We start from the raw sequence: 27,385 nt of genomic DNA on the forward strand, positions 1-27,385 counted from the left end.
GTTGCATAAGTCAGGTAATGAGTGCATTCTTTTTGGACAGTCTTACCCCTTCCCTCACTTTCTCCCAGTTTTTCCTTCCCCTCCCCACTAATAAGTTGTATAGTTCATTTTCTTTTTTTGAAAAAAGATTTTAATTATTATAAAAGTGATGTAAAGAGCGGTTATAGTAACGTAAGTCAGATAAAGAGTACATTTCTTTTTGGACAGTGTTACCCTGCCCTCATTCTCTCCCAAGTTTTTCCCTTTTCTCCCCATCCACAAGTTGTACAGTTCATTTTCAACATAATGGCTAGTGAGTACCACTGCTGCATTTGTTCATCCTTGTGCCTCCATTTCTCTGCTTCCCCTTTCTCTCCCAAAGACAGATAAAGAAAACAATTTTAAAAAACACGCTTATTTCCATTTCTTGGAGTTCATTTTGATAAAGGTTATTTTATATGATCAGAAGCACACAGGCATTGCACCTTTGCATTCTTCCCATCAGAGTATCCTCCTTTGGTCTCACCGTGTGTGAATACCTAGAGACCTATATAATTTATCATGTCCCGGTGTATTTTAGCTTCTGCATTTGAGAGAAAACATGTGCCATCTGTGTCTCTGAACTGTGCTTTCCTCAGTTAACACAGTTTGTTCTAGATCCATCCATTTCTCTGCAAATGACATAATATTCTTCTAATCACTGTGTAAAATTCCATTGTGTATAGGTACCACATTTTTCAGATCCACTTACCTATTATAGGAATCTGGACTGTTTTCACAACTTGGCTATTGTGAACATGGATGTGCAAGTGTTGTTATGGTATCCTGGCTTGTGGTGTTCTGCTAGATTCCCTGGAGTAGTATGGCTGGAAAATCATGTTTAGTTTTTTGAGGAACCTTCAGACTGCTGTCCAAAGTAGTTGTATCAGTTTACATTCCTATCAATAGGGTTCCTTTTTCCCCACATCCCTGCTAACACTTGTTTGAACTCATAATGTTGGCCAGTTTGACTGGGGTGAGATTATAACTCAGAGTTGTTTTGATTTACATTTCCTTTATGGCAAAGTATGGTGAACATTTCCTTAAATCAACATGCTTTTTAATTCCAAAATAATTTCCAAGAGAATGTAAATTAGAGTTTAAAATAACTGCCCAATTTTAAGATGCAAAGTTCAGACAGGGGATGTAGCTCCGAGATAGAGGATCTGCCTATCATGTACAAGACTCTGGGTTAGATCACCAGCGCCTCATGATAATAATAATAATAATAATAATAATAATATACAAAGATGAAGTTACATAGTTTTTCTGTGAGCATTTCAAAGAAGTTCAAGATAAGATTAAGAAGTGATTTTTTTAACATTTTGAGATACAGATCTTGATAAATTCAGCCTCTTTCATATATTTCTTTAAACATCAGGGAGGAGAATAGGCCAATAAAAGCCCCAACAAATTCATTGTTCCTTTATTAACAACTATTTTATTCTTTGTTTCTTTGGATACTGAGATGTTTACCTGAACCATACACCAGAAAGTTGGAATTACTGAGTACAATTAGTGAATGTTTCTTTGCTTTCTATAGGTGATTGAGATAAAATTAAATTATATTAAGGAAAACAATACAAGCCTCGGCAGGAGAATGATTATAAAGTATCTGTGACTGTATTATAGGTGCACATGATCTCAAAGTTTTGGGGGAAGCTTTTTCAAAGCTATAAAGGGAGAATAGTTTTATGAATATAAATTAAAAGCAGAGCAGTTGAATTACCCTCTCCAGAATATACTTGTTGCATATTCTGTCTTCCAAAGAAAAGGATGAAGTTGAACAGATGAGCATGTGGACTGCCACAGTTTCTAGAAGAGGCGTGCTTAGCAGGTGGAAATACCATCGGGTGCTTTATCCCGTTCTGTGTGTCTGTGTGTCTGTGTTTGCGCGCACATGCATGCGCGCCCTCCACACCAAGATTGCATGACATGTATAATATTCGTGGGTTTTGAGACAGTCTCCTGAAGTGCTAGTCTTAAGTGACTCTCCTGCCTCAGTCTCCCAAGTGCTAAGACTACAAAGCACATGCCTTCTATGCCTTCTAGCTACTGTGGTTGTTTTTTTTTTTTTTTTTTTTTTTTTTGGGGGGGGGGTCCGGTCGTGGGGTCTGAACTCTGGGCCTGGGCACTGTCCCTCAGCTCTTCAGCTCAAGGCTAGCACTCTACCACTTGAGCCACAGTGCCACTTCCGGCTTTTTTGCTTATGTGGTGCTGAGGAATCAAATCCAGGGCCTCATGCATGCAAGGCAAGTACTCTACCACTGAGCCACCTTCCCAGCCCTACTGTGTTGTTTTTATGTGAGATCATTTAACCTGAACTTAACTGATGGTCAGCCTAATCAATGGGGTAAAATTATTTGACTCTTTGATGTTTGTTCGTTTGATTGATTGATGGATTGATTGATTGTGTGTGTGTGTGTGTCTCTGTGTGTGTGTGTTTGTGTGTGTGTAAGAGAGAGCAGTTTGAGATTGATTGATTTTAGTGTTGGGATTTAACCCAGAACCTCATGCATGCTAGACGAGTACTCTACCAGTTAACTGCATCCCCAGCTGTTTCTTTCTATTGATTATATTAGAACAGTATCTTCTAGAGTCTGGAATCTAGATTTAAAAAAAAATTTTATTGTTATAATAAAGGTGATTTACAGAGGGGTTACAGTTAAGATAGGTCAGATAAATAATATATTTCTTTTTAGACAATGCCACCTCTTTATTCTCTCAATCTAGATTTTTGAGGAAGTTTGGGAGTCTAGATATTTGAGGAGTTTCATAATTATTTGCCAATTTTTATGTTTTCTCTAAGATCCTTTTTTTTTTTTGACAGAGGACAAATCTTTGTGTAATCCTAAATGGAGCACTACAAGCATAAATTTTAAGTAATAATACCTTCTAACATTTTCTTAATTAAAAAGTAAGATTTTAAAAGAATTTTATGGAAGGAAAATTTCTGCCAAAATGATGTAACACTAGAATAGCCACTGCCCTGATTTCAGTCTCAAGTTTTGCTGTTTTGGTTTTGTCATTGTTACTTTGCCATTGGTCTAGTAGGACAATGTGACATTGCTACATACATTATATTAAATGATAAAAATGTATACATTTACTTTTTAGTCATGTGATTCGCACACATCCATATCTGGTACTTTGTAAGAAAGGTTTCTAGGATCAAAACTAACCCAGAAGTACTAGATTATAAATGTATGCCATAAAACTTTATTTTTCTTTCCTCCCCAGGTTCTCCTTCATTTCCCAGTGTGAGCGCTTTACATCATTAAGATGAGTTGAATATAGATCTCACTTAATGTTCTTCCTAAGGGATAAGGATGTAGACTTATAAGCAGGACAAGACTAATCATCTTAGTCTTACACTTCGGGTCCCATAGGTAAGGTTTAGAGAGTCTTCCACATGTACTTACTCAGAACTCTGACTCTGTCTTCTTTCTGCTTGAGACTTCAGGGTGCTTAAGTCAGAGTACGTCTGTAACAACAAGTGTAAACCCATAGGAAATAAGTGTCTTACCAAGATTGGTGTTCATCACTCAAGGTTTGCGTATTCAGTATCATTAATGATCAACCCTGGAAATCTCAAGTTAGATTTCCAACTTCCATAATATCTTTAAGTGGGGATCTAGCCAGATCTAGTAGCCTTGAAAAAGTATTTTGTGGGATATTTTCCATTTAAACTAATCTGTTACTTCAGTATATTTATTCATTTGTGCTTAACGTTAGTTTCTCTGATATATACATAAACACTGTTTAGGAAATTACTTCAGCATAACTGTCATGATCAGTGATGAGCAGTAAGTATTCAACATGATGAAGATAGTTTCAAGAATGAAATTTCTAAGCCCCTTTGTGTACTTGATATGTCAAGCATATAAAAAGTAATGTTTATTAAATCAGTACTCAAATGAATTGAGGATACTGTTCTTTTATAGCCCTAAAAGCTCAGCATCTGTTTCTGTCAGATATCTTTAAGACCAAAACCTTTAAGCATACATTTGTATAGCAGTTGTGAAAACTCTGCTTTCCAGTTAGGGAAGAAAATGGAGACATTGGCTTTGACTGTTTAACAAGTTAGATTTTTAAATCTCCTATATCAGTGAAAACAGTTACCTTGTGTGGGTTCATTTGTCTTGACTATGCAATAAGAAATTCAAAGTCCTTAGAACGCCTGTCTGACTAGCTCTAATTGTAAAACATTAGACTGTCTTTGCTTTTATAGTAACAAGGCAGGCCAACTGAAGAGCATCTGGTCCCCTCCCTTGTTTAATTTTCAGCCTTATCATTTGGAAAGGGTAGTGACCTATTTTTCAGAATAAGTAAAATACATTAATACTAGCCAGATTAGGGTAAACTTAAATCCTGTTACAAGTGTGAATCTCCAAAACTGATTGATTGGGGGATAACTACTTGCAGGTTTAAATAACACACAAATCCTTTTTTCAAGAAGCTTCCTTAAAATTTATAAAATTATGTTACATAGATTACATTTGCAGGAACACTTGTGTAGAGATTGGGTCTTACATGACTTGGGTAAGGTTCCCAAACATTATTCATCAAGTAAATATCATTTTTGTTCAGTGGAAAAGAGTTTAAAATTTATTAACTACTCTTTCTCTATTTTTTTCTTCCAGACTTAGAAATGGCTGTTGCATATTGGAAATTAGTATTATCTGGAAGGTTTAAATTTTTAGATCTGTGGAATACATTTCTGCTGGTAAGTGTCCCATCTCTTGCCACATAGAGGAAGGGGAGGTCAGCAATCCTAAGGTGGAATGTAATCTAACTAACTCCCACCCATGGGAGTTTTAAGTAAAGGAATTCGTGCAGAGCCACCCCCCTGGACATGTGCAAGTGCTGCACAGCCCATTCTGCTATTGTGGAGTGCTGCAGTGGCTCAGCTGAGTGGGAGGCTACTTATAGCTGGAGTTTCTGGGAGTGGGGCTGCAGACCTCAGTATACATAGCTAAAGAATTCTCCATTTCAGCTGAGAAACTTCAAATTCTTAAAAGTACCAAGACCACTTTTATTGCAAGTTGATACAGCTTAGGGCTTTGGCTCTGATCTTGTTGTGCAGAGCTGTCCTGGCCATTGTGTGTCTGTAGCCTAAAGCCATATTGAAATGTATTTTACTATGCCCAAGGAGGAAAGGAGGCTTTTATAGGTTTTGTAAACAAACACTGCAGCTCTGCAGGGCCCTTTCTGGTAGGGCAGCAGGGGCAGCCACTGACTGAGCTGGTGTCCTGACTCTACCACAGTCCTTGTGGTGACAAGAGATGCCTAGCCCTGCTGTGCTGCCTGGATGGCACGGCCTGCAGCCTTGCTGAGGAGCTCTGCTCCTCTCCTCTGTTTAGGACCCCAGTCAGCACGCTCTGCTCTTCTCCTCTGTTGAGAACCCCAGTCAGCACACTCTGCTCTTCTCTGCTTAGGACCCCAGTTAACACACTCTGCTCCTCTCCTCTGTTTAGGACCTCAGTCAGCACGCTCTGCTCCTCTCCTCTGTTTAAGACCCCAGTCAGCACACTCTGCTTTCCTCTGTTTAGGACCCTTAGTCAGCATGCTCTGCTCTGCCACTGGCAAATCTTGTGGCCTTGAGCATGTTACTTCTTGGTACCTTGGTTTCTTCATCTACTGATAGCACACACACACACTGCATGGCCTGTGGAAAGCAAGAGACTCTCTGAGGGTGTGGTAAAATCTTGCAGATATGGAGGAGGCCTCCCAGCAAGGGTTTCCTTACATTGTGTGTCATGTTACTTTTCTTAAAATATTCAGTGGTTGGTAACACTATGCTTGAGAATCTATTACTCCTCACTGGGGTCGCACCTAAACTGGAGTTCCCCAGAGAACCTTACACTCATGGGCACAGAGATAGAAAGGTGCCACAGAATGGTAGAGACCCCAAAACTCTGGAACAAACCCAGTGATTATGGAATGGGAGTAGATGTGGAAGATGAGACTGTGGACAGACTAGAACACAATGACAGCGCAGTGAGAGTGGATGAACTAGGTTTTCATGTTAGTCTGGCTACTTCTCAAATATAGTACTGGGTGGGAGAAAACCAGGTTGTTGAAAGTTACCTAGAATTCTGTAGGAATTAGTGTTTTTAAATGTAAGACAAGGGCTTGGAATGTGGCTTAGTGGTAGAGTGCTTGCCTAGCATGTATGAAGTCCTGGGTTATATTCCTCAGTACCACATACCCAGAAAAAGCCAGAAGTGGTGCTATGGCTCAAGTGGTAGGATACTAGCCTTGAGCAAAGAGAGGCTCAGGGACAGTGTCCAGACCCTACGTGAGCTCAAGCCCCAGGACCTAAATAAATAAATAAATGACAAGTACTGGGCACCAGTGGCTCACACTGTAATCCTAGCTAGTCAGGAGGCTGAGATCTGAGAATTGCAGTTCAAAGCTAGTTCAGGCAGGAATGTTTGTGAGATTCTTCTCTCCAATTAATCACCCAAAAGCTGGTGGTAGAATGCTAGCCTTGAACAAAAAACTTATGGAAAGTTCCCATACCCTGAGTTCAAGCCCCTAGGACTGATACAAAAGCAAACAGAAAAATGTAAGACCAGCTTACCAGTAGTCTAGGACTATATTCACATACACAAACAGGCATGGTTTATCCTGGGGAATGACTCCCTCTGGGGAGACCGAGAAAAGGGAAGAATCAGCCAAGCAGAGGGCCAGAGCCCCAGCTGCAGAGCACCACATCTTTAGGGCATAAGTGTCAGTTAGGCTCCCTCATGTTACTGATTTTGTTGTATCTGAAATATAAATCAGGAATTTATAATTTTAGTATTTAATTTTTTAGATAAATCAAAATTCTGTACTTGGATATTGGCATTGTTATAGCTCATACCTTATCTGTAAGATACCATGATTACTTCTACCTATGGAAGTTTTGTGATTATACTTAATCAAATTAAGAAGGACTACTTATTATAGAGGATAACTTGGCCATTAGGATGTTGGAATTAACTTAATCTGGTGGATTATTTTTTCTCTTACATATTAGGAGCACCACAAAAGATCCATTCCAAGAGACACTTGGAACCTTCTGCTAGATTTTGGAAACATGATTGCAGATGATATGTCTAACTACGATGAAGAAGGTATTAGTAGCTGTAGAACTTCAGCGGGTGGCCAGATGCTCATACCTGCTGTGGATGCTGACTGCCTACCTCCAGGGCGGCACACCTGAAGGTGGCCAGCTGAGAACACCAGCTCTGTAGGCTTAGGGCAGGGCACCACTTCCTTGTTGGCTTCTGTAAACCACAGAACCATGTGCCTTTAGGCTGAATTGGAGGTACCAGCCTCTTCTGCTTACACAGATCCATGTCTACAGATCACCTTCAGTGCCAGAGGCCCCTGCATCAGTGACATTGAATTATTCCTGAAAATGTTGTAGTTATAGGTGGATGGTCTCCCCTCTCCTTTCCAGACTTGGCTAGCCAGATCTGGACATAGTTGCTGATCACTTTTGTGTCTTGGGGCACTTTGCCCTGCCATTAGAGGCATTCATTTCCTGTCTGTGCCCCTGGCTAGTTCAGTTCATGTCTGTCCTCAAATCTAGACACAGTGTTTAGCTCACATCAGGTGGCTAATCAATGCTTCTGAAAGAAGGATATGAAAATGGAGACAGTTTAGCTTGCAGAATTTTTTCTATAGTTGGTAAGATTAGGCCTGTATACACAGGACAGTTGTGGGCAGAAGATAGGAAGGCCTAGTACAGCAGATGAGCTGCTGGAGTTGGCAGAAGCTGGTCAGATTTGAACCTTTGTGGTGGAGACGGCAGAGAAGCAGCTTATGATCACCTTCCTTCACCTGCCCCTGAGTAAGTGAGTCCTTTTCTGGAAACTGAAGTGTGCAAATGTGCAAGCCTTTCAGGCCATGTGCCAGCCATCTGCTGACCCTGGCTTCCTAGTGTAAAAAAATTGGGAAGCTAGGTGTAAGTAGCTCATGCCTGTAATCCTAGCTACTTAGGCTGAGATTTGAGGATCACAGTTCAAAGCCAGCCTGGGCAGGAAAGTCTGTGAGACTCTTATCTCCAATAAGCCATCAAAAAACCAGAAGTGACGCTGTCGCTCAAATGGTAGAGCACTTGCCTTGAACTGAAGAGCTTAGAGACAGCATCCAGGCCCAGAGTTTAGGCCCCATGACAAAAAAAAGGGTAACTAGCTGGGCACCGGTGGCTCACACCTGTAATCCTAGCTACTCAGGAGGCTGAGATCTGAGGATCTCGGTTCAAAGCCAGCCCGGGCAGGAAAGTCCATGAGACTCTTATCTCCAATAAACCACTAGAAAACCGGAAGTGGCGCTGTGGCTCAAGTGGTAGAGTGCTTGCCTTGAGCTGAAGAGTGCAGTGACAGCACCCAAGCCCAGAGTTCAAGCACCACAACCGGCCAAAAAAAAGGGTAACTAGCCATTCATTTAATGAAACTTAAGCTGGAAGCTGGATAAGCTTCAAATCTGACCCTTTATGTATCAGATTTTGAAAAAAAGTACTTTAAATACAAAAATGTTGTTCTAACTGATACTTTAAATCTGTTTGTTTTCCTTTAGGAGCGTGGCCTGTCCTTATAGATGATTTTGTAGAATATGCACGGCCAGTAGTCACAGGTGGGAAGCGCCGCCCTTTCTAAGAGGAAAAGTAAGGCTGAAATTGTAATGTGCATCACATCCTGCAAGGGGTCACTTGAGGGTCAGTTGCCTTGTGTGTCTGTCACCGACTTAAGAAGTTCCTCGCACGGTCGTGAAGCTGAAACTGCTTGAAGGCTGTGGCTGTCGTGTGCACACTGAGGATGGCTGCCTCAGAGTTAGGGTTTGTCCTAGCTGCTGCTTTAGGAGACTCCTGCATGACCTCACACTTACATGAACTAGTAGAGAGCCTTTCTGCAAGGCTGCAGAACATGTTTAATTTGTGATTAAGACAAACGTACCATAACTATACTTAAAAACAGTATTTATGCCCTCAATAGGATGTATTTTTATAGAAATCAAGGCTGTTTCAAATTGTGCCCTAATGAAGATGACCTTATCAGAAGGTTGTTTTTAAATCTTGGTACCAGGAATTCATAATTTTATTTATTATTTGAACTATCAAACATTGGATTTATCAGATCTGCGTTGCTTTTGTTTTTTTTCTGGTGTTTATATGAGTACTTTTATGGATTTATGCACTATTTCAGGATGCGCAGTGACAGGCACAGGTAAGCTGTGATTCCAGTGACACTCATTTAGCTGTTTACCTGCCAGTGGGTGTGCTTTACTTCTAATGATGTTATTTGAACCTCCTGAAAAGTTTAGTTTTTAATTATATATAAATGAAAGACATTTTTCCATGAAAAGCATTTCTTTTTGAGTGCATTAAGGTTTAAAAATCAAATGCACTAGTTCCCTTCACCTCTCTGTGATATCCACGGTGCCCAGGTCCAGCCCTTTGTATAGACACGTATGTTTGGAAGAAAGCCTACCCTCACCTCAAACCTTCATCTCATCTACAAGCCACAGTCTGTACCATATTACCATCTGACTTTATGGTATTTGTCTGGCCAAGGACCACTCATGCACACAGCATGGAGGGCCTACGTGTCGCCTGCTCTTCTAGTGTCAGGCTCTGAACATTACTGCACTGACCCTACCTCACATTTGCCAAGACTTGGTATCACAGCGTGCCTTGCTGCTCTACCTACAACACGGCCTGGAGATGAGTGGCTAGGGCCACTCCAGGATGGGTTCTCAACACCTGTGTACAGAACGTATGCTCCACTTGGGCCATCAAAGTGGTTTCTGAGAAGGAGATACACCCTAGCTTAAGGAAACAGCTCTGAAATGTGCATAGCCTGCAACAGAATCCATTGGTGACACTGAGAACTTCCAAGAGGGAAAGGGGTGGAGGGGTGGAGACAGACCGGACTCTGAAGAAGTGGATCCTCCCTGTGAGAGGACATGACTAGTGGTATGGTGAGGACAAGCCACGTGACCTTTCTCAGCTCTGCTATGTGTCCTTTAAGCTCTGACTCAACATTTATTTTAATATTTAAAATTCTATGAGGTTGTCAGATTCTAAATATTGGTAATTGGACAAAACCTCTTCAGAGTTGTGCTTTCTTATTTTCATTTGAATCATGCATGCGATAAACATGCTGAGAACTTGAGAAGCACTAAAATAAATTATTTTCCCTTGTGTTGTGATGTCCTTTATTCTGTGTTGCACAAGACACTCTTTGTCCTTACAGAAAGCTTCCTGGATAGCAACCAGGAAGCAAGCCACTCAGTCATATTGCATCTGACTTACCACCCAGGTAAACATGCATGTCCCATGCAGACAGTGCCAATCACTTTAGGTTTCTTTCTCAGTATCAGGTCACATGTTGAATAGGGCTGTTCCAAGTCAGACATTATAGCACACTTACTTTATAGAGGAGTCTATAGGAGGTAGATACTAGAATGTACAGACAGATTGAAAACAAATTAACTAAACATAATAGGTTTAAGAGGTACATATTTCCTGTTCTAGTACTTGCCAAGAATTTCTGGTGTAGACATCATCCTTGCATCCGAGTGATATAGTACAGGTTTTTGTTTATTTTTGTCAGTCATGGGGCTTGAACTCTGGGCCTGGGCACTGTCTCTCAGCTCTTCAGCTCAAGGCTAGCACTCTACCACTTGAGCCACAGCACCACTTCCAGCTTTTTCTGCTTATGTGGTGCTGAGGAATCAGACCCAGGGCCTCATGCATGCAAGGCAAGCTGAGCCTTGCTGAGCCACCTTCTCAGCCCCATAGTAACAGGTTTTGTTATAAGTGTTCCACACATTTCTTTAGGCTTCATAAGTGGGGGTTAGGATCAACTTGTCTTCTGTTGTTGTTGCTGTATTTGCCATTCTAAACACAAAGTTGAGTCATAGTGACCAGGTTAGTGAGCCTTCTCTTGCTATTGGGAGTGTGGGCCGAGTAGTATGGTTGTTCCTCAGCGGCCCGTGAGTCAAGAAGTCAGCCTTAGACTGTCACTCCTTTGACTGCAGACACTGCTACCCAGTGTCCCCTGAGGCAGGTGGCCACAGATGCCCTGCCAGCTGCTTCTGTGTTTGCTGTCCTATTGGAGCAGGCACTGTGTACCACCCCGTTTGAAGGGCTGCTGGTTTCAGATCTGGAAATTATGCTGGCTCACAGAACTCTACAGAATTGCAGTCCAGTGTGTTTGCTCAAGGGTATCTTGCTGTGTTTTCTGTATCCTGAGAGTCTTTCTAGAGGCCTTTTTTATATCCAGGCGGGATGAAAGCCAGGAATGTGGTGTCTGCTAAGGTGAGGGAACAAAACGGTATAGCTTTCTTTCTAATTTATTTCATTTCAAGCCAGGCTCACAGTTTTACACTTCTGTCTATCTCTTTTTTTTTTTTTTTTTTTTTTTTTTTTTTGGTCGTTTGTGGGGCTTGAATTCTGGGCCTGGGCGCTGTCCCTCAGCTCTTCAGCTCAAGGCGAGCACTCTGCCATTTGAGCTACAGCGCCACTTCCGGTTTTCTGGTGGTTTATTGGAGATAGGAGTCTCACGGTCTCTCCTGCCCAGGCTGGCTTTGAACCGCGATCCTCAGATCTCAGCCTCCTGAGTAGCTAGGATTACAGGTGTGAGCCACCAGCGCCTGGCTACTTCTGCCTATCTCACCTCATCTGATGACTGGTTTCCATAGCAGTGTGTGAAGTGGTGTAAAGCTGTTGGTGGCACTGACTCTGCACCTGCTAAGACTTCACCCTTCTGTAGTCTAGCACTGGAGCATCTTGTTGGACATTGAATGGTGAGAAAACACTGTACCTTTTTTCAAAGGAAGACACATTTCAAGTGTCCTACCAAAATGATTTATTGATTCCCCCCCCCATAGCCCTGGAGATTGAATGAACCAAGTGCCTCATTTATACTAGACAAATGCTCCACCACCAAGCTCCACTCCCTGCCCTCAATTTTATAATCTGAAAAGTTTTTTAAAAGTTGAAACTCCAGTAGATGAATCTCAACATTATGCTGAAAGTGGCCAGACACAAAAGACCACACTTACTGTATTAGAAATTTCTAATAACTATTCATTAGAAATGGCAAGATGGTACGTTGCATTGATTTGAAAGTTCTAGGAAAAGCAAAGCCATGAAGACGGCAGCTTGGAGAATGCTCCATAGTGGCCCTGACCACGCACTACTACACCTTCACAGATTTCCACCGTACTGCACTACTCTGCCCACACGGGGGCGTTCTCCTCCAGACCACAGAGCCAGGGCTTGCTTTAGTACTCCAAGCTTGCTCTGGATGGGGCCCCATGCCAACGTGCTCCTTTGCTGGGAGCCAAGGCTGTCCAGACGCCTCCCACGTGGTGAGCTCAGTCCTTCTCATTGGTGCCTGCTAAAGCAGGAAAGATAAGTCTGGCCATTTGGAGGGTGCTGGATAGTGATACAATGACCAGTGTCCGCAGGACGGACTGAGGGTGGCAGGGAAGGACAAAGGCAGCTGAGAAGAAGATGGAGAAGTTCAAGGCTGCAATGCTGCTGGGGAGTGTGGGCGATGCGCTTGGCTATGGGAATGTCTGCAGGGAAAACAGTTCTCTAGGCTCCATCCAAGAAGAGCTGCAGAAGGTTGGGGGACTCAACCACCTTGTGCTGTCGCCTGGAAAGTGGCCAGTGAGTGACAACAGCATCATGCACATGGCCACGGCCGAGGCTCTCACCACAGGTAGGATCCACAAAGTGCTCTGCTTAGTTGTGGTAAAGAGAATGGTGTACGGCTGCTCATGTGCTCTCAGTAAGCACTGGAGCCTTGAAGGCGGTGTACCCAGGAGCCAGTGTTACTTGATGCCGCTGCTAAAAGTGGCAATTTAATATGCACTGGTGTCTCTCAGTACATCATACAGGCAGCAGGTCATGTTTCTCCTGTGATCTTGATGGATAAGGAAGATTCAGCTGCTGGACCGCAGCTTCCACTTGTTGAGCGTCAGCTCAGCCAGCACTCAGTTTCTTGTATCCCAGGCAAACTTGGTGCATTTGGAGCCATGGAGGTGGGGGCAGGGGGCAAAAACAGCTATGTACTGCAAGAGATTGACGCTTCTTGTTGAGTTGGTCTTATACTTTATATTCTCTTTAAGATAAGTAGGAATTCGAGCCATCTTGAAATTATACAATTATAGTTTCCATTACAATTTTCCCATTAGAATATCATTGGGGATTGAGTCTGATTTCCAAAGAATTGTGGTTTAGCGGGGCAGCAGTGGCTCACGCCTGTAATCCTAGCTACTCAGGATGCTGAGATCTGAGCATCATGACTCAGAGCCAGGTCGGGCAGGAAAGTCCATGAGACTCTTACCTTCAACTGACCACCAGAAAAGCCGGAAGTGGAGCTATGGCTCAAGTGATAGTGTGCCATCCTTGAGCAAAAAAGCTTGGAGACAGAGTTTAGGCCCTGAGTTCAAGTCCAGGTACTGGCATGTGTGTGTGTGTGTGCATATGTGTGCGCATACCAAACACATATCTCAAATGACAGCTTCACCTTGCTTTTACATAAATGTATTTAAGAAAATGCAGCAGTAAGGAGTAGATTAGTATTAGGATGACCAAAGTTGTATATGAATTTCAGAAAAACAGATACACATTATACACAACTTTTCTATACATGCTGTGCTCTTTGGGATCCTGTAGATATTATTAGTCTATCATTTCAGAGTGAAGGCTTGAGAGCAGCTATTAAAGCCAGTGGATTTCAGTTATGCATTTACTTGACCATTCCATTTGTCTGCCGTGTACATGCTCCATTTAGCACTGCAGTCATTGTATAGGAATGCCATCCATGCCATGTCCCAAAATAGCAAGCTAAGGCACGACGATAAGATAAGGTGTCATAGCTTGTGGAGAATGGTGAAGTATCTTTCTGACTATTGTGAAATCCAAGTATTTCCTGATTCTGCCATCACTGTATAAGAATGCCATCAACTGGTTCTGAAACTAGCAAGAGCTGACAAGAGGAGTCTGGTGGTGAAGCATCTTTATGCTACATAATTATGAGATCCAAATATCACTGCTTCTTGGGCAGATGGGCTCCTTTAGATTAAAATAATATTGCAGCAGTCCAAGCTGTAATGCATCCCCTTCCCCTTGATAACGGCCTGCCAGACACATGGCTTTTGAGACAAAGCTACAGTGTGTTACAGCTACAAGCAGGTGACCCTTAGTCCTGAAGCTGGCCTCCTGTTTGATGCCAGTGTACCAGTACACAGCCACACAAAGGGCCTTGCAGTGTAGGGTTGGGAAGGTGGCTCAGTGGTAGAGCGCTTGCCTTGCATGCCTGAGGCCCTGGGTTCGATTCCTCAGCACCACATAAGCAAAAAGAAAAAAGCCGGAAGTGGCACTGTGGCTCAAGTGGTAGAGCGCTAGCCTTGAGCTGAAGAGCTGAGGGACAGTGCCCAGGCCCAGAGTTCAGGCCCCACGACCGGAACCCCCCCCAAAAAAAATTGCAGTGTACAGTGGCTCTTTGCTTGTTCTCCCAAGACAGGCGGAATTGGACAAGCTGCACTTAGCACATTTAAAGAAGCTTCGTCACTCATGAGGCTGTCGCCCTCTGAGCCCTGGCCATGTGGTCTATAGCAGTGAGCACAGTGCAGTCTGGCAAAGTCATGTAGCACCCAGGACACAGCTGTGTCTGGCAGCTACAAGACATGCCTAGTCCTTCCTGCTTCAGTTATGCTTCACATAAGGCCTCACACTTTGCCAGAGTGGTTTCATGGCCTTCTGTAAGTGAATGACAGGGTTTCAGTTCCATGTCCAGCTTATTAGTTAACATAGGGTCTCACTAACTTGTTTTAGCTGATCTTGATTCTCAATCTATACCTCTCTCTATTCCTCCCATGGTGCTGTGGTTACAGGCATGAGACACGTTGCTTGGCTCAATGTTGGTTGGGAACCATTGGGAAGTTTTCTAAACAGATTTATCTTTCCAATGCAAGACCAATAGGGAAAATGGGACTGGTAGCTGTACCATACAGCACAGCAGTCCCACAACTGGAAGCTTTTGAAACACTTTTCAATTTTCTGGTTACATTCTACTTTCTAGTTTACATTCTAACCTGGAAACAAGGATCTTTGCTTCCATTTTGTTTTGATAAAAATTTCCAATTATCAGTTAAGTATGAGATTTCATAGTATCTAATCCCAGAAGAAAAATTTTAGAGGATTCAGAAAGTGCCCATCTGGTTGGTCAGGATGGAGGGAAATAAGGGCTGTAATAGATAGTACCGGCAAGTGACTGCCAGACTCTGGGACTCCTAGAAGCCTAGCCAGACCCTCCAGCTCTGCACAGCGGGGTCCTGTGCACAGCACAGGCTTGTTTTGTGCCTGCAGTGGTGTCTGTGGCACTCTCGTAGGATGTGCAGAATTCATTCCTCCTGAGCAAGGTCCTACCTGCCCCTCCCTCCCCCAGCTCCCATCAGCTAGGTATACAGTGGTCCAGGAAAGAGTCCCAAGGGCTGCCTCAGTGCTCAGGGTTCTGCGAGTTGACTGGGGACAAGCTCTTTCTTTCCCCATGGTTCACAGTAAGGGTGGGGGCTTCAACTGTTTAGAACTTCCCCTGACCTTCCTCTCAGGGCTGTGCACAGGGGAGCACAGGACCTGAGCCAGGCTCTGGACAAGTCACAACATGACCTCTGAATTCTCTTGTCCTACTTCTCTGACACAAGTGGCCCTCTGCCCTCATCTCCTCCAGCAGCTCCCAAAATGGGCACCATGGCCAAGGAAAAGGGGGGCAGTGGTATCTCCTGATGATAGTCTCCAGTCCATGAGAACAGCTTTTGCACATTATAATGATGTGTTGGTGGCTGTGAAAAAGAGTACGGTAAGACAACCCCTCACCGGCCTCCCCTGGTACAGGGCCTCTACAGCCACAGCCAGATGTCTTGGATTCTAGTGTTGAGATGCACTATCTGTGTCCTCTAGGCAGTAGTCTAGCTTAGTGATCAGAAGACTCTGCCTTTGTGCAAAATCCATCATCTCTGTCTGTAGGCAAAACAACACATTACTGAGCCTTATCTGGAACAGAATGACAAATTTTGCTGTGGAAAGATCTGCATCTAAGATGCACTTGGTCCATACTCTGCTGGGCTGGGGTGGGTGTCAGATTTGTCTGGCTCTTTATGCCCTCTTTGCTCCATGATCCATTTGGGACTTGATCCCATACTTATTCCCAGACATGGTATGATAATAATGGCCTTGTACTGCATGAGGTTCCTGTGGGAAGAGACAAGAGCTGGTGCCAGTCCAGAATCAGCCTCTGTCACAGGAACCATGTCTGTTCTCTGAGCCCAGAAACAGACAAATTTTTGGCTCCATTCTCACATGGGAAATGAAGTTGGCAGGTTTTCCTTAGATTCTCAGATAATGTGAGAATAGGTAGACAAACAAACATCTGTGAGGTCTGGGTTGGAAGGAGACCTGTGCATTAAATACTTCCAGGTAGCAGGTGTGAGATGGTCTACTTCCATAACAACTGGCTGGAGTCCATCATTGCACCCAAGCCCTGTCCACCAGTGTCTGTGCTAATATCTGCTCCTACCCTTTCTTCCCAGACTACTGGTGCCTGGACGACCTATATCGGGAGATGGTGAAGCGCTACGTGGAGACGGTGGAGAAGCTTCCAGAATATCGGCCAGACCCAGCTACTGTGGAGGGCTGTTCTCAGCTGAAGCCAGATAACTACCTCCTGGCCTGGCACACGCCCTTTAGTGAAAAGGGTCAGGGAACCCATCTTTTCTTCAGAAGTATTAAAGGGTCTCATGGGTTGTCCACCTGCTACCACCATGGCATCCGTAGGATGCCTGGAGGCCTTGCTGGCCATGCCTGCTCATGCGGTGGGGTTTGGAGGACTCTGTTCACACGGTATCCCTTGCTAGCCATCCCTGCCCATATGGGTGGGGTTTGGAGGACTCTGTCCATGTGGAGCCCCTTGCTGGGTGTCCCTACCCATGTGCCCATGTGTGTTTGAAGGAATCTGTCCTTGAGGCACCACCCAGGCTTCCCCAGTTGGATCCTGCCATCCATTTCTGTTTCTGTTAAGGACTAATTTTCACTGTGTTCCCTTGGAGTTTGCCTTTTGGTAAGAATTTGTGCCATCTGTCTGCACATCTCCATGATGCTACTTTTGTGTTTGTGGGAGTGTCATGCAGGCATCCACAGCCTCTGCCACTTAGGAGCCTTCCATCCTGGCCCTGTGTCCTGGGCCCTTTTCTAAGGGAGAACAAGGCCCCTAAGCTGAGCTTCTGGCCCAGAGTTCAGCCCCTCTGCTCTATGGTCCCCTCCCCCAAAGCTTTTGGGACACTGGGAACCTGGACTTAGCTTTAGTAGACAAGGCGCCTCAGCTTGGGAGAATACCTGAAACAAGGGAACATAGCAGAACACAAGTAGGACCAGGAGAGCTACTCTGGCAGCCCCTGGTAGGCCAAAGGGGCAGTTTGAGCAGGCACAGCCTTCTCACCACCAGGAGGGGATGTTTGAGCATGTGTAGACTGGCTACCAATTGGAGAGTCATAGGATCATTGCTTTTGTCATAGGGAGGAGTACACAGAGCTTCCTGTTAGGGTAAAGATGGCACAACCTCTTCACAGGAAAATAGGTTATTATCTGTCAAATTATTTAGTTTACACACCCACTATCTGGCAATTATAGAGGTTCTAAGTCCCTTTGATGAGGCCATACTAAAACAAGTGAACAGAGGTGTGTGCATCATCACGTGTATTGAAAACACTGGAGGACATCTTTGTGTCTCAGTAGAACTTGGAAGTTAATATGGTGCATCATTCACTGGCATACTTTAAAAATATTTTAAAATATTAAGTAGTTTTATATGTTGAGTTATGGAAAGCCCCTTACTAAAGTTTGGTAAATCATTATTCACCAAACTACTGCATTATTGCAAGATGCCAACCAGTGCATCTGGATCCATTCCAGCTGTGTTTTTAGAAGCAATGTGCACAATGAGAGAGTTCATGTGTTGTTCATGGTCACTTGGCTCTTTTGTCTCCAGGTCTTGGGTAAAGTGGAGCATCATGGCAGGGAAAGTGTGGTAGAGTAAACTGCTCACCTGGTGGTGGTCTGGAAGCAGAGAAAAGCAGAAAGCGGGGAAAAGGGCTGTGGACAGAACATAGCCTTTGAGAACATATCCCAGTGACATATTTCCTCTACCTAGGCCCCACCTCCTGCAAAATCAACAACTTCCTAGTAGCCCCTCAAGCTGTGAGTCCATCAGTGGGTCAATTCACTGATGAGGCCAGCCCTCAGGATCCACTCACTTCTGCAAAGATCTCTTCTCCCCCTGAACACTATGCTTTGACTACAAGGCTTCAGGATGTGGATGCTAGGGGGACAAATTTGAACTGTAACAGCACAAGTTTGGAATCAGATCATGTGGTTTCTAATTTAAATTATCATCCTGCTCTAGGAAAATGAACAGTTCACTGACTTTTTCTTTTAAAATAGATTAGTAACCACCTTTGTTCACCCTACACAGAAAGACTGACAGAAGCATGTCACAAGTCCGAGGGCTTTCTGTCATGCTGGACAGTTGCACCCATTACTCTAATTACAGTCTTAAGTATTTGCTCACAAAGGAGCATTAGCCTGGATATATAGAATAGTTTCTGATAAATGAATTTCTCAGTTACTCCAGTTTCCTACTGCAAGTATTTTTTTTTATCTGAATGTCTCCTATTATGTAATTTAAATATTTTGGAGCTTTCATTTAAAAAAAAAACTCAGTCATGAAGACATCAATCCAGTGATCTGGCCCAGGCTTAAATACACGTGCTACCCTCAGTCATTATGCCAGTCACTTATGCCAAGTCCTGTGTAAGGGGCAAACCTGGAGATTCTCTCTGACCTCATGATGCTGGTGCCCTTCCTGGGTATCCTCCCAGCACTCAGACCCTGTGCTGCCCTCCCCTTAGAGCACCTAGAGCAGCTGGTCACTGTCTCCATAGATAGTGCTAGGAAATAAGAAGTCCCTTTACAAAATATATGCATAATCTCATTATAATGTCTAAAACATGATGCAAAATTTTGGCATCATCTTTTTTGGCTTAACATTTTTCTCATATAATCTTACTCTCTTTTCTAAATAGTTGTTTTCATTTTCCTTTTTTTTTTTTTTTGTAGGTCAGGGGGCTTGAACTCTGGGCCTGGGCGCTGTCCCTCAGCTCTTCAGCTCAAGGCGAATGCTCTACCACTTGAGCTACAGCACCACGTCTGGTTTTCTAGTGGCTTATTGGAGATAGGAGTCTCACGGTCTTTCCTGGCCGGGTTGGTTTTGAACTTCAATCCTCAGATCTCAGCCTCCTGAGTAGCTAGGATTACAGGCGTAAGCCACCGGCACCCGGCCCTTGTTTTTTGTTTTTTTGTTTTTGTCCATATGAAAATATTTTCTCAGGGCTGAGGCTGTAGCTCAGTGGCAGAGCACTTGCTTGCCTGATATGAATAATATTCAGGCCCTGGGTTCAGTCTTGAGCACTGCAAAAAAAAAAACCATAAAATGGCCATTAGTACATGACACTATATTGATTACAATCATAAAACACATCAGTCTGTTACCCACACAAATATTTCCAAAACAGTTGCCATTATATTCTTTGAATTAAGTATTCTGATTTTTTTTTGCCAGTCCTGGAGCTTGAACTCTAGACCTAGGCACACTGATCTTTTGTGCTCAAAGCTAGCTTCTACCATGTAAGCCACAGATCCACTTCTTGCTTTTTGTGGTTAGGGAGAGATAAGAGTCTCTTGGACTTTCTTGCCCAGGATGGCTTAGCGCCATGATTAGTCAGCCTCCTGAGTCACTAGGATTAGAGCTATAAGGCACTGGTGCCTGGCAATTATTCTGATTTGAAATAATAAAAAACCCTTCTTTTTCAGTAGTCCACTATAGAGTTTACAGAAATTACAAGGAAAATAAAGAGCTAGAAACAGTGATTTTGCTTGTAACTCAGGCAGGAGGATTGCTAAAGTACATGAGTTCAAGACCAGCCTGGGCAACACATCAAGACTCCATCTCAACACAAGAAAGAGGAAAGGAAGCTTAGCATAATGATTGAGTCCTGTAATTATACTACTTTCAGGAGGTAGCGATCAGAGGATCAGGGCCAGCTCAGGCATAAAAGTTCCTGAGACTACATCTCAACAGGTGGCTGGGATAGTTAAAATAATTAGACCTAGTATCAGAGCTAAGTTACATGAAAGTTGTTCTGTGTAATCACACTTATGCAGAGTCCAGAAAATACAGTCCCCTAGTCTTCAAATCATGTGTGCAGGAGCTGTGAGAGGCTGGGGATGCAGATGTCTTACTCTGCATCCCTCTTCCTGGTCCATGTGCTTGTGCGTTATCAAGTCCACACTTTAAACACATGCTGCATATTGTATATCAATTATGATGTGAGTTATAAGTGTATCTCAAGTATAATACAATCATAACTTTAAAAAGAAAAGATATATAATTGAAAAAACACCATATGTACAATTTTGTCTTTTACATTTTCTTTTTTCTTTTTCTTTTTGCCAGTTATGGGGCCTGAACTCTGGGCCTAGGCACTGTCCCTCATCTCTTCAGCTCAAAGCTAGCGCCCTACCACTTAGGCTACAAGCCACTTCCTGCTTTTTTTGCTTATGTGGAATCAAATCCAGGGCCTCATGCATGCAAGGCAAGCACTCTACCACTGAGCCACCTTTCCAGCCCTGTCTTTTACATTTTATTTTTATCAATTAGGAGAATATTTTGAGCTTATCCCCAGGCCACCAAAAACTGCTTTTTATGGCTGAATAACTTTCAATATTCTTACAAACATGACCTATTAAATTTCTTTTCCCTAATTAGGTATCTGAGTGGCTTGTCTGTTGTTCATTTATTTAAGGAAAATTCTTATGAACATGTTACTATACACTTAAAAAATTATTGTTCTTATAGAGGTGATGTACAGAGGGGTTGTGGTTATACTTCCCTCTCACTGTATAAGTTTTTGCACTTAGAAATTATTATGAATGCCAGATGCTGGATGTGAGATGATAGGAGTCTAATTTCAGGTGTTTATCTCCCATGCAGGCTCAGGATTTGGAGCTGCCACTAAAGCAATGTGCATTGGCATGAGGTACTGGAAGCCAGAGCGGCTGGAGACCCTCATCGAAGTCAGCATCGAGTGTGGCAGAATGACCCACAACCATCCCACAGGTAAGATGGGCCAAGACAGGAATGATGTCGTGACATCTAAGCTTGCTTCTGCTTCTATGTGACTCTGGCTCCCAGCACAGGACTAGAACTCTCAGGCAATCACATCCACTGTTTGCTCATCTGTTATCCTCAGCTTTACTTAATGTATGTTTGATTTCCTCCTCACAGTAAACTTGCATTAAGTGTGGTGTGACATTGAAGAAATTGTGCAAGGGCAAGAATTTTCCTTGTTTTCTAGTATTGTTCATGTCAGAAACGAAAGGTAGGACTCAGTCACCAGGGATTAGGCTGATACCATACTGTCTGGTGGAGGCAGAGCTGGTTCCACTCTGGCATATTTTCCAGGGACCACAGAGAGCCTAGCCATGCCTTGTCTCCTCCCGGACTAGGAGGAGATAGTGAGGATGGCCATCACACCCCGTTTCTGGGCTATGGTGAGCATAGTAAGTAGTCCCCAAGTACAGGCTGCCACACGGTCTGCACAGAGTGGCCACCACCACATCATCCAGGGGTGGCGCCTTGACAGAGCACAGCCGGCCACATCCCAAGAAGGCCCCAGTGAGTAATGCAGAAATGTAGGAAGATCATGAGGCTGTGGCTCCGTCAGCTATGTTATAAAAAGAAAAAGAAAAAAAACACTCAAAAAGCTACCAGTCGTGCTCAGGGATGTCAGGCAAGGCTGGCAGATTTACTGCCGCAGCCTCACACACAGTTTCCAGGGCTGCTCTTTTGCAGCCGCTTTCCCATGTTTGTTGTGACATTCCCCCGGCAGGCAGAAGAGCCAATGGGCTTTTCTAGAAAGCATCTGAGTGCAAATGAGAACCGCAGTGAGCAGTGGAGCTCATGGGGAGAGCATCCTGCCAGACTCACAGGCCTCACTCCTGCTGTCCACTCTCCTCCCCGATGACAAGCAGTAGGTGCTGAAGCAGCACCTACTTCCTACTGCTACAATCACAAGTGAATTCAAAATGCAGACCTGAAAACACTGAGCAGGTGCTATCAGGGGTCAGCATGCAGGGATCTGGATTAAGAGTTTGTATCTCTAAAACATTTTAAAATTTGAGAACTCTTAGTCATATGCTTAATGATTGAATGGTCCATACATTGCTAGAATGAGGACCAAAAGTGTTTAAAGGGCTTGATTTTATATAGTTTATTGCCTCTGGTAGCATGTATTACAATTGTTATTATCTAATTAACGAGTTTATATTTCTTGCCTTTGAGGTGTTGCGTCCCAAGGAAGCAGGGCGCCAGTAGCTCATGCCTGTAATCCTAGCTACTCAGGAGGCTGAGATCTGAAGCTCGAGGTTCAAAGCCAGCCCGAGCAGGAAAGTCCATGAGAATCTTATCTCTAATAAACTACTCAGAAAACCGGAAGTGGTGCTGTGGTTTAAGTGGTAGATCACTAGCCTCGTGCTGAAGAGCTGAGGGACAGCATTCAGGCCCAGAGTTCAATCCCCATGATCGACTGGAAAAAAAAAAGTGTAGGAAGGAAGGCCCATGAAGGGAGGCCAAGGGTACATGTGGTCAGGATAAGTCCAGCCCCAGGCCCCAGACCTGGGCTTGCCAGTCCAGGCCTTTCCCCTTGTTCTGAGATGGCGCATTGTTGAGTTCTAGACAAGAGCCCTGAAGCCACTGGTGGGCATCAATTCTGTGAATAGCCACACTCTAAGCCATTTTTGAGTGTTCCTCCCCTGTGGCCTGGCCTATGGTGGATTCTGCCCTGCTTAGAGTCATTGACTCCCCACAGTGGAAAGGTGGGCCTCTCCCTCCAGTGTGTGCTGATCAAGGGCGGAGAAAGGCCAGGTGACAGAGCTGTTTCTTGCTGCCTTCCAGGGTTCCTTGGGTCCCTGTGCACGGCTCTGTTTGCCTCTTATGCCATACAAGGAAAACCACTTGTGCAATGGGGGAGAGACATGCTGCGGACAGTCCCACTGGCCGAGGAGTACTGTAAGAAGACCATCCGGCACATGGCAGGTGAGCCCAGCTTCCTCTTCAGCTCCCTCCAGATTCCCTCATGGGAAAGAGGCTGTTCTCAGCTCACACACAAGCACACTTGCTCAGACCGAAGCTCAGCTCTACCCCCTCACTACTGGCTACACCTAGAGGCACAAGATATAGAATCCCCTTGGTTGGTTTAAGTGGAATTAACCCTGTGAAGTCGCTCAGACCGAAGCTCAGCTCTACCCCCTCACTACTGGCTACACCTAGAGGCACAAGATATAGAATCCCCTTGGTTGGTTTAAGTGGAATTAACCCTGTGAAGTTGGAAGGTTCTCACCTAGTAGAGGGAAAACACCAGATTAGAGTGGTACTAGGTGCACAGAGGGGCAGAAACTTCTTCCCCAGAACCTCACAGCCTCTGCAGAGACTACCATACTCCTCCACTCTTTGTCTAACTACATATTCAGCTTGGGCCCATACTTGAATTTTCATGCTGACCTGGATGACTAGTGCAGGAGAGAAGGGACCCATTTCTACAGAGGAAGGAAGGGCCAAGCCTGCCTCCCACACTGGGGCGCCTTGCCTGTGCCATGAGTCCTCAGGCCCCAAATCCCTAGGGGTCTGTGCCCTGTGAGGGCATATACACCCAGAGTTTCCATCTGCCACAGTTAACCCAAAGCTTGTCACTCTGTGGATATGAGTGACATGCTAATGGCCTTGAATTTAGGACCAGGGCGCTGTTCCTTGGCTTTTTTTTTTTAAATATAATTTTATTGCTGGGCACCAGTGGCTCACACCTGTAATCCTAGCTACTCAGGAGGCTGAGATCTGAGGATCATGGTTCAAAGCCAGCCCAGGCTGGAGAGTCTATGAGACTCTTATTTCCAGTTAACCTCCAGAAAACCGGAAGTGGCGCTGTGGCTCAAGTGGTAGACTGCTAGCCTTGAGCAAAAGAGCCCAGGCCCAGAGTTCAAGCCCTACAACTGACCAAAAAAATAAATAATATATAATTTTTATTATTATTAAGGTGTTGTAAAGAAAGGTTACTATTTCACAATTCAGGTAATGAGTATATATCTCTTTTGGACAATGTCATCCCTTCCTTCACAGTCCCCATGGGTCCCTGCCCACAAATTGCATAGTTCATTTTCCACATAGTATACTGAATATTATGATTGTGTTTGTCCACACTTCCCCCCTCTCTTTCTAAGATTCCCCTTTGCATCTCTTAAAAAAGTAGAAAAATTTTAGAAAAGTACTGTCTCCTCTCCCCCACAAGGGTGGTGCTCTACACTTGAGCCACAGCTCCACTTCTGACCTTTTGCTTGCTCATGGGGTATAAGAGTCTCACAGACTTTCCTGCTCAGGCTGGCTTACAACCCGGAGCCTGAAGATCTCAGCCTCCTGAGTAGCTAGTGTTGCAGGTATGAGACACAGGTGCCTGGGTCCATTTGTTTGTGTTTTTCAGTGCTGAGAATTGAACTCAGGACCTCATGTCTACTAGGCAAACTTTCTACCACTGAGCTACATCCTCATTCCTAAATAATGAAATTCTTGCTTTAAAACATTCCAGAGAATACCCTTACAATATTGCAATCACTGCTTGGTTTTAGAATGCAGTTAAACAACTGCAGAGCTGCGTTGTGCTATCTCCACTTTCCTTGTCGTTTAAAGCAGCCACATGTTGCGAAGTTCCTATTTCCAGCACAGCGTCCTTGGGCACAGGCGGTCCGTCCTGCTCCCACCTCTGCTGGGCACCATCAGCCCACCTTTCCTGTGCTTGTGTTTAGAGTACCAGGAACATTGGTTTTACTTTGAAGCTAAATGGCAGTTTTATTTGGAGGAGAGAAAAATCAGTGAAGACATGGAAGGCAAAGCCACCTTTCCTGACAACTATGATGCAGAGGAGAGAGAGAAGGTGAGTCTGGCCTGGCCCTGGGTGTGCCTGCACACCACAGTGCCCAGCCAGTGTGCAGGGCAGGTAGCCCAGAGCGGCCTCTGGAGATGGTTGGGATCTTGGGCTGGGAACCACGCTGACCCATGGTTCTCTTCAGACCTATAAGAAATGGAGCTCAGAAGGCCGAGGCGGACGACGAGGCCATGATGCCCCCATGATAGCCTATGACGCCCTCCTTGCAGCTGGGAGCAGCTGGGCTGAGCTGTGCAACAGGGCCATGTTCCACAGAGGTGAGGGTCCCCCTCTGTGATCGTGGCTTCCAGGTGCTTCCAACACCTCTCAACTCCGTGCGCACCACAATGGAGGTGCTGACACTGCTCAGGGCCCAGCCATGGGCTTTTGGGGGAGCCAGCAGAGAGCAGGGGGACGGTGGATGGAAGGAAGCAGTGCAGCCTGCTGGGTCCCGTCTTCACTGAAAGCATGCAGGGTGGAGTGAGTGCAGAGCACTGGGGTGAAGACAGCTGAGGGGGTGGGAGGAGTAAACTGCTGGGAGCCAGGCATGGCCCAAGGAGCCAGGGTGTACCCCGAGTGGCTTAGGCAGACCCTGAAACGTAGTCACTGCTCCTGAGCTCTTCGCTGCTGACTGCACTGGAGGCGAATGCATCTGTGTTTGACTGCAGGTTTGTGGCTAGAGCCCTCTGTTGATGACAGAAAATTATGTAAGGAATTGAGCTTCATTGTATGTCACAATGTATTAACGTGAAGAGACCCTCAGCTGTCTGGTGCCCTTCCCCCTGAGAGAACAGCTGGTTTCAGAACCATCCTGCTCTCAGGATGGAGAGAGTAGCCTCAGGAGTTCATAGTCCTGGCTGCATGTAGCAGCCCTTCCTTCACCTTGTTCCCTGCTCTGGGTGTCTGGGAAAGGTTCAAGCCTCTCCCAGGAAAAACGCCAGTCTTCCTGGGTTTTCAGCCATGTCTGCTCCCAGGCTCCCGCCCTGGTATTCCTCCCTCCCCCCAGCAAGGTCCCGTTTGACCCTTCCAGACTCTCTCCCCACCAAACACACACACACACACACACACACACACACACACACACACACACACACACACACACACACACACACACACACACACACACACACACACACGTGCTCACCCAGACATGTACACAGGGCTTGTGTACGCAAATGTGCCCGGGCATGAGATAGTGTGTGTGAATGCACATGTGGGTTTGTGTGTGTGTATACTTGTGAGTGTAAGCTTGAGTGTCCATGTATACATGCGTGCTTGGATATGAGTGATATGAGATATTGCCAGGAATCAGTAGCAGCCTGTGAATGGAGGCTGAATGGCAGCAGTCATGTGGGAAAGAGCCCTGGTGGGGGCCTGTGAGGCAGAGGCATAGCTGGAGAGGCCTGGGTGTCAGGAATGGTGGGGGCAGGAACCCACAGTGGTTCCAAGGTTTCCAGCTACTGTCACTCCTAGAGATAGCAGGGCTCTTTGCGTTTGAATTTGGAAACAAACTCATGAAGGGTGTCCTAATTGTGTACTCAGACAAATTTCAAAAACCATTTGAGTCTGTGGGAAGTACATGATGGGCACATGCCCCTCAATTCTGGGAAGCAGAGCCAGGCATGGACTGAGGGAGCTGTAGGTCAGGGAGGCAGGTGCACAGGTGCAAGGAGGGAGGAGGGGACATGGGGGCCTCGCTGATGGAGTATGGTGGCTGCGGGGCCGTCAGCCCACGAGGCTTATGGAGCTGGGCCTGGAAGGAACCGAGCCCTGTGCATGGAGCCCCCTGGGACGCTGTGCTTTCCATTCTAGGTGAGAGTGGGGCCACAGGCATGATCGCCGGCTGCCTGTTTGGCCTGCTGCATGGCCTGGATGCCGTCCCCCAGGGCCTGTACCAGAACCTGGAGCACAAGGGCAGACTGGAGGACTTGGGCTCAGCCCTCCACCGCTTGTCCACGGAGGAGAAGTAAAGCATTTCTACCATTCCCCTTCCAGAAGGCAGCTGTAGTTTCCACATGCAAGCTTGTAGCCTCTGTAGGGGAGGGTGTCCAGTCAGACAATTAAATGTTAACCACTCCCTCCCCAACTTCAGAATCCAATTTGCTCTATAAAATACTTTGTTTGTCCTATGAGAGTACCTTCCCATGCCTCCACTGCTACCTCACGCTACCAACCTTGCCTTGTGGTTGCCACACTCCTTCCAAATACAGTGGCTGTGAGTGTCCTTGGACAATGGTGCATTTTATTCTGTCACAAACCACTAGCACGTGGTTTT

At 45.0% G+C, this 27,385-nt stretch overlaps 2 protein-coding genes across 5 annotated transcripts in view; both read left to right on the forward strand.

The window, feature by feature from the left end:
* LOC138817624 (DCN1-like protein 2) overlaps positions 1-9,147 on the forward strand; it is a 31,226-nt gene extending 22,079 nt beyond the window's left edge. For all 4 annotated transcript variants that reach the window (XM_070008098.1, XM_070008095.1, XM_070008097.1 and 1 more), the window contains 3 exons: positions 4,662-4,744; positions 7,043-7,139; positions 8,590-9,147. In XM_070008098.1, coding sequence (XP_069864199.1) covers positions 4,662-4,744; positions 7,043-7,139; positions 8,590-8,669 — 260 coding nt within the window. In that variant the 3' untranslated portion in view covers positions 8,670-9,147. The remainder of the gene's footprint in view (positions 1-4,661; positions 4,745-7,042; positions 7,140-8,589) is intronic.
* Positions 9,148-12,463: 3,316 nt separating this feature from the next.
* LOC138817633 (inactive ADP-ribosyltransferase ARH2) lies at positions 12,464-27,343 on the forward strand. The gene is made up of 7 exons (XM_070008113.1): positions 12,464-12,743; positions 16,618-16,782; positions 21,132-21,257; positions 23,094-23,234; positions 24,992-25,119; positions 25,256-25,388; positions 26,923-27,343. Exons 1-7 carry the CDS (start codon positions 12,533-12,535, stop codon positions 27,078-27,080), a joined length of 1,062 nt encoding a protein of 353 aa, XP_069864214.1. The 5' UTR covers positions 12,464-12,532; the 3' UTR covers positions 27,081-27,343.
* The last annotated feature ends 42 nt before the right edge of the window (positions 27,344-27,385 follow it).

Source organism: Dipodomys merriami, unplaced genomic scaffold, assembly GCF_024711535.1.
Source record: "Dipodomys merriami isolate MVZ:Mamm:240054 unplaced genomic scaffold, mDipMer1.0.p SCAF_70, whole genome shotgun sequence".
Lineage (NCBI taxonomy): Eukaryota > Metazoa > Chordata > Mammalia > Rodentia > Heteromyidae > Dipodomys > Dipodomys merriami.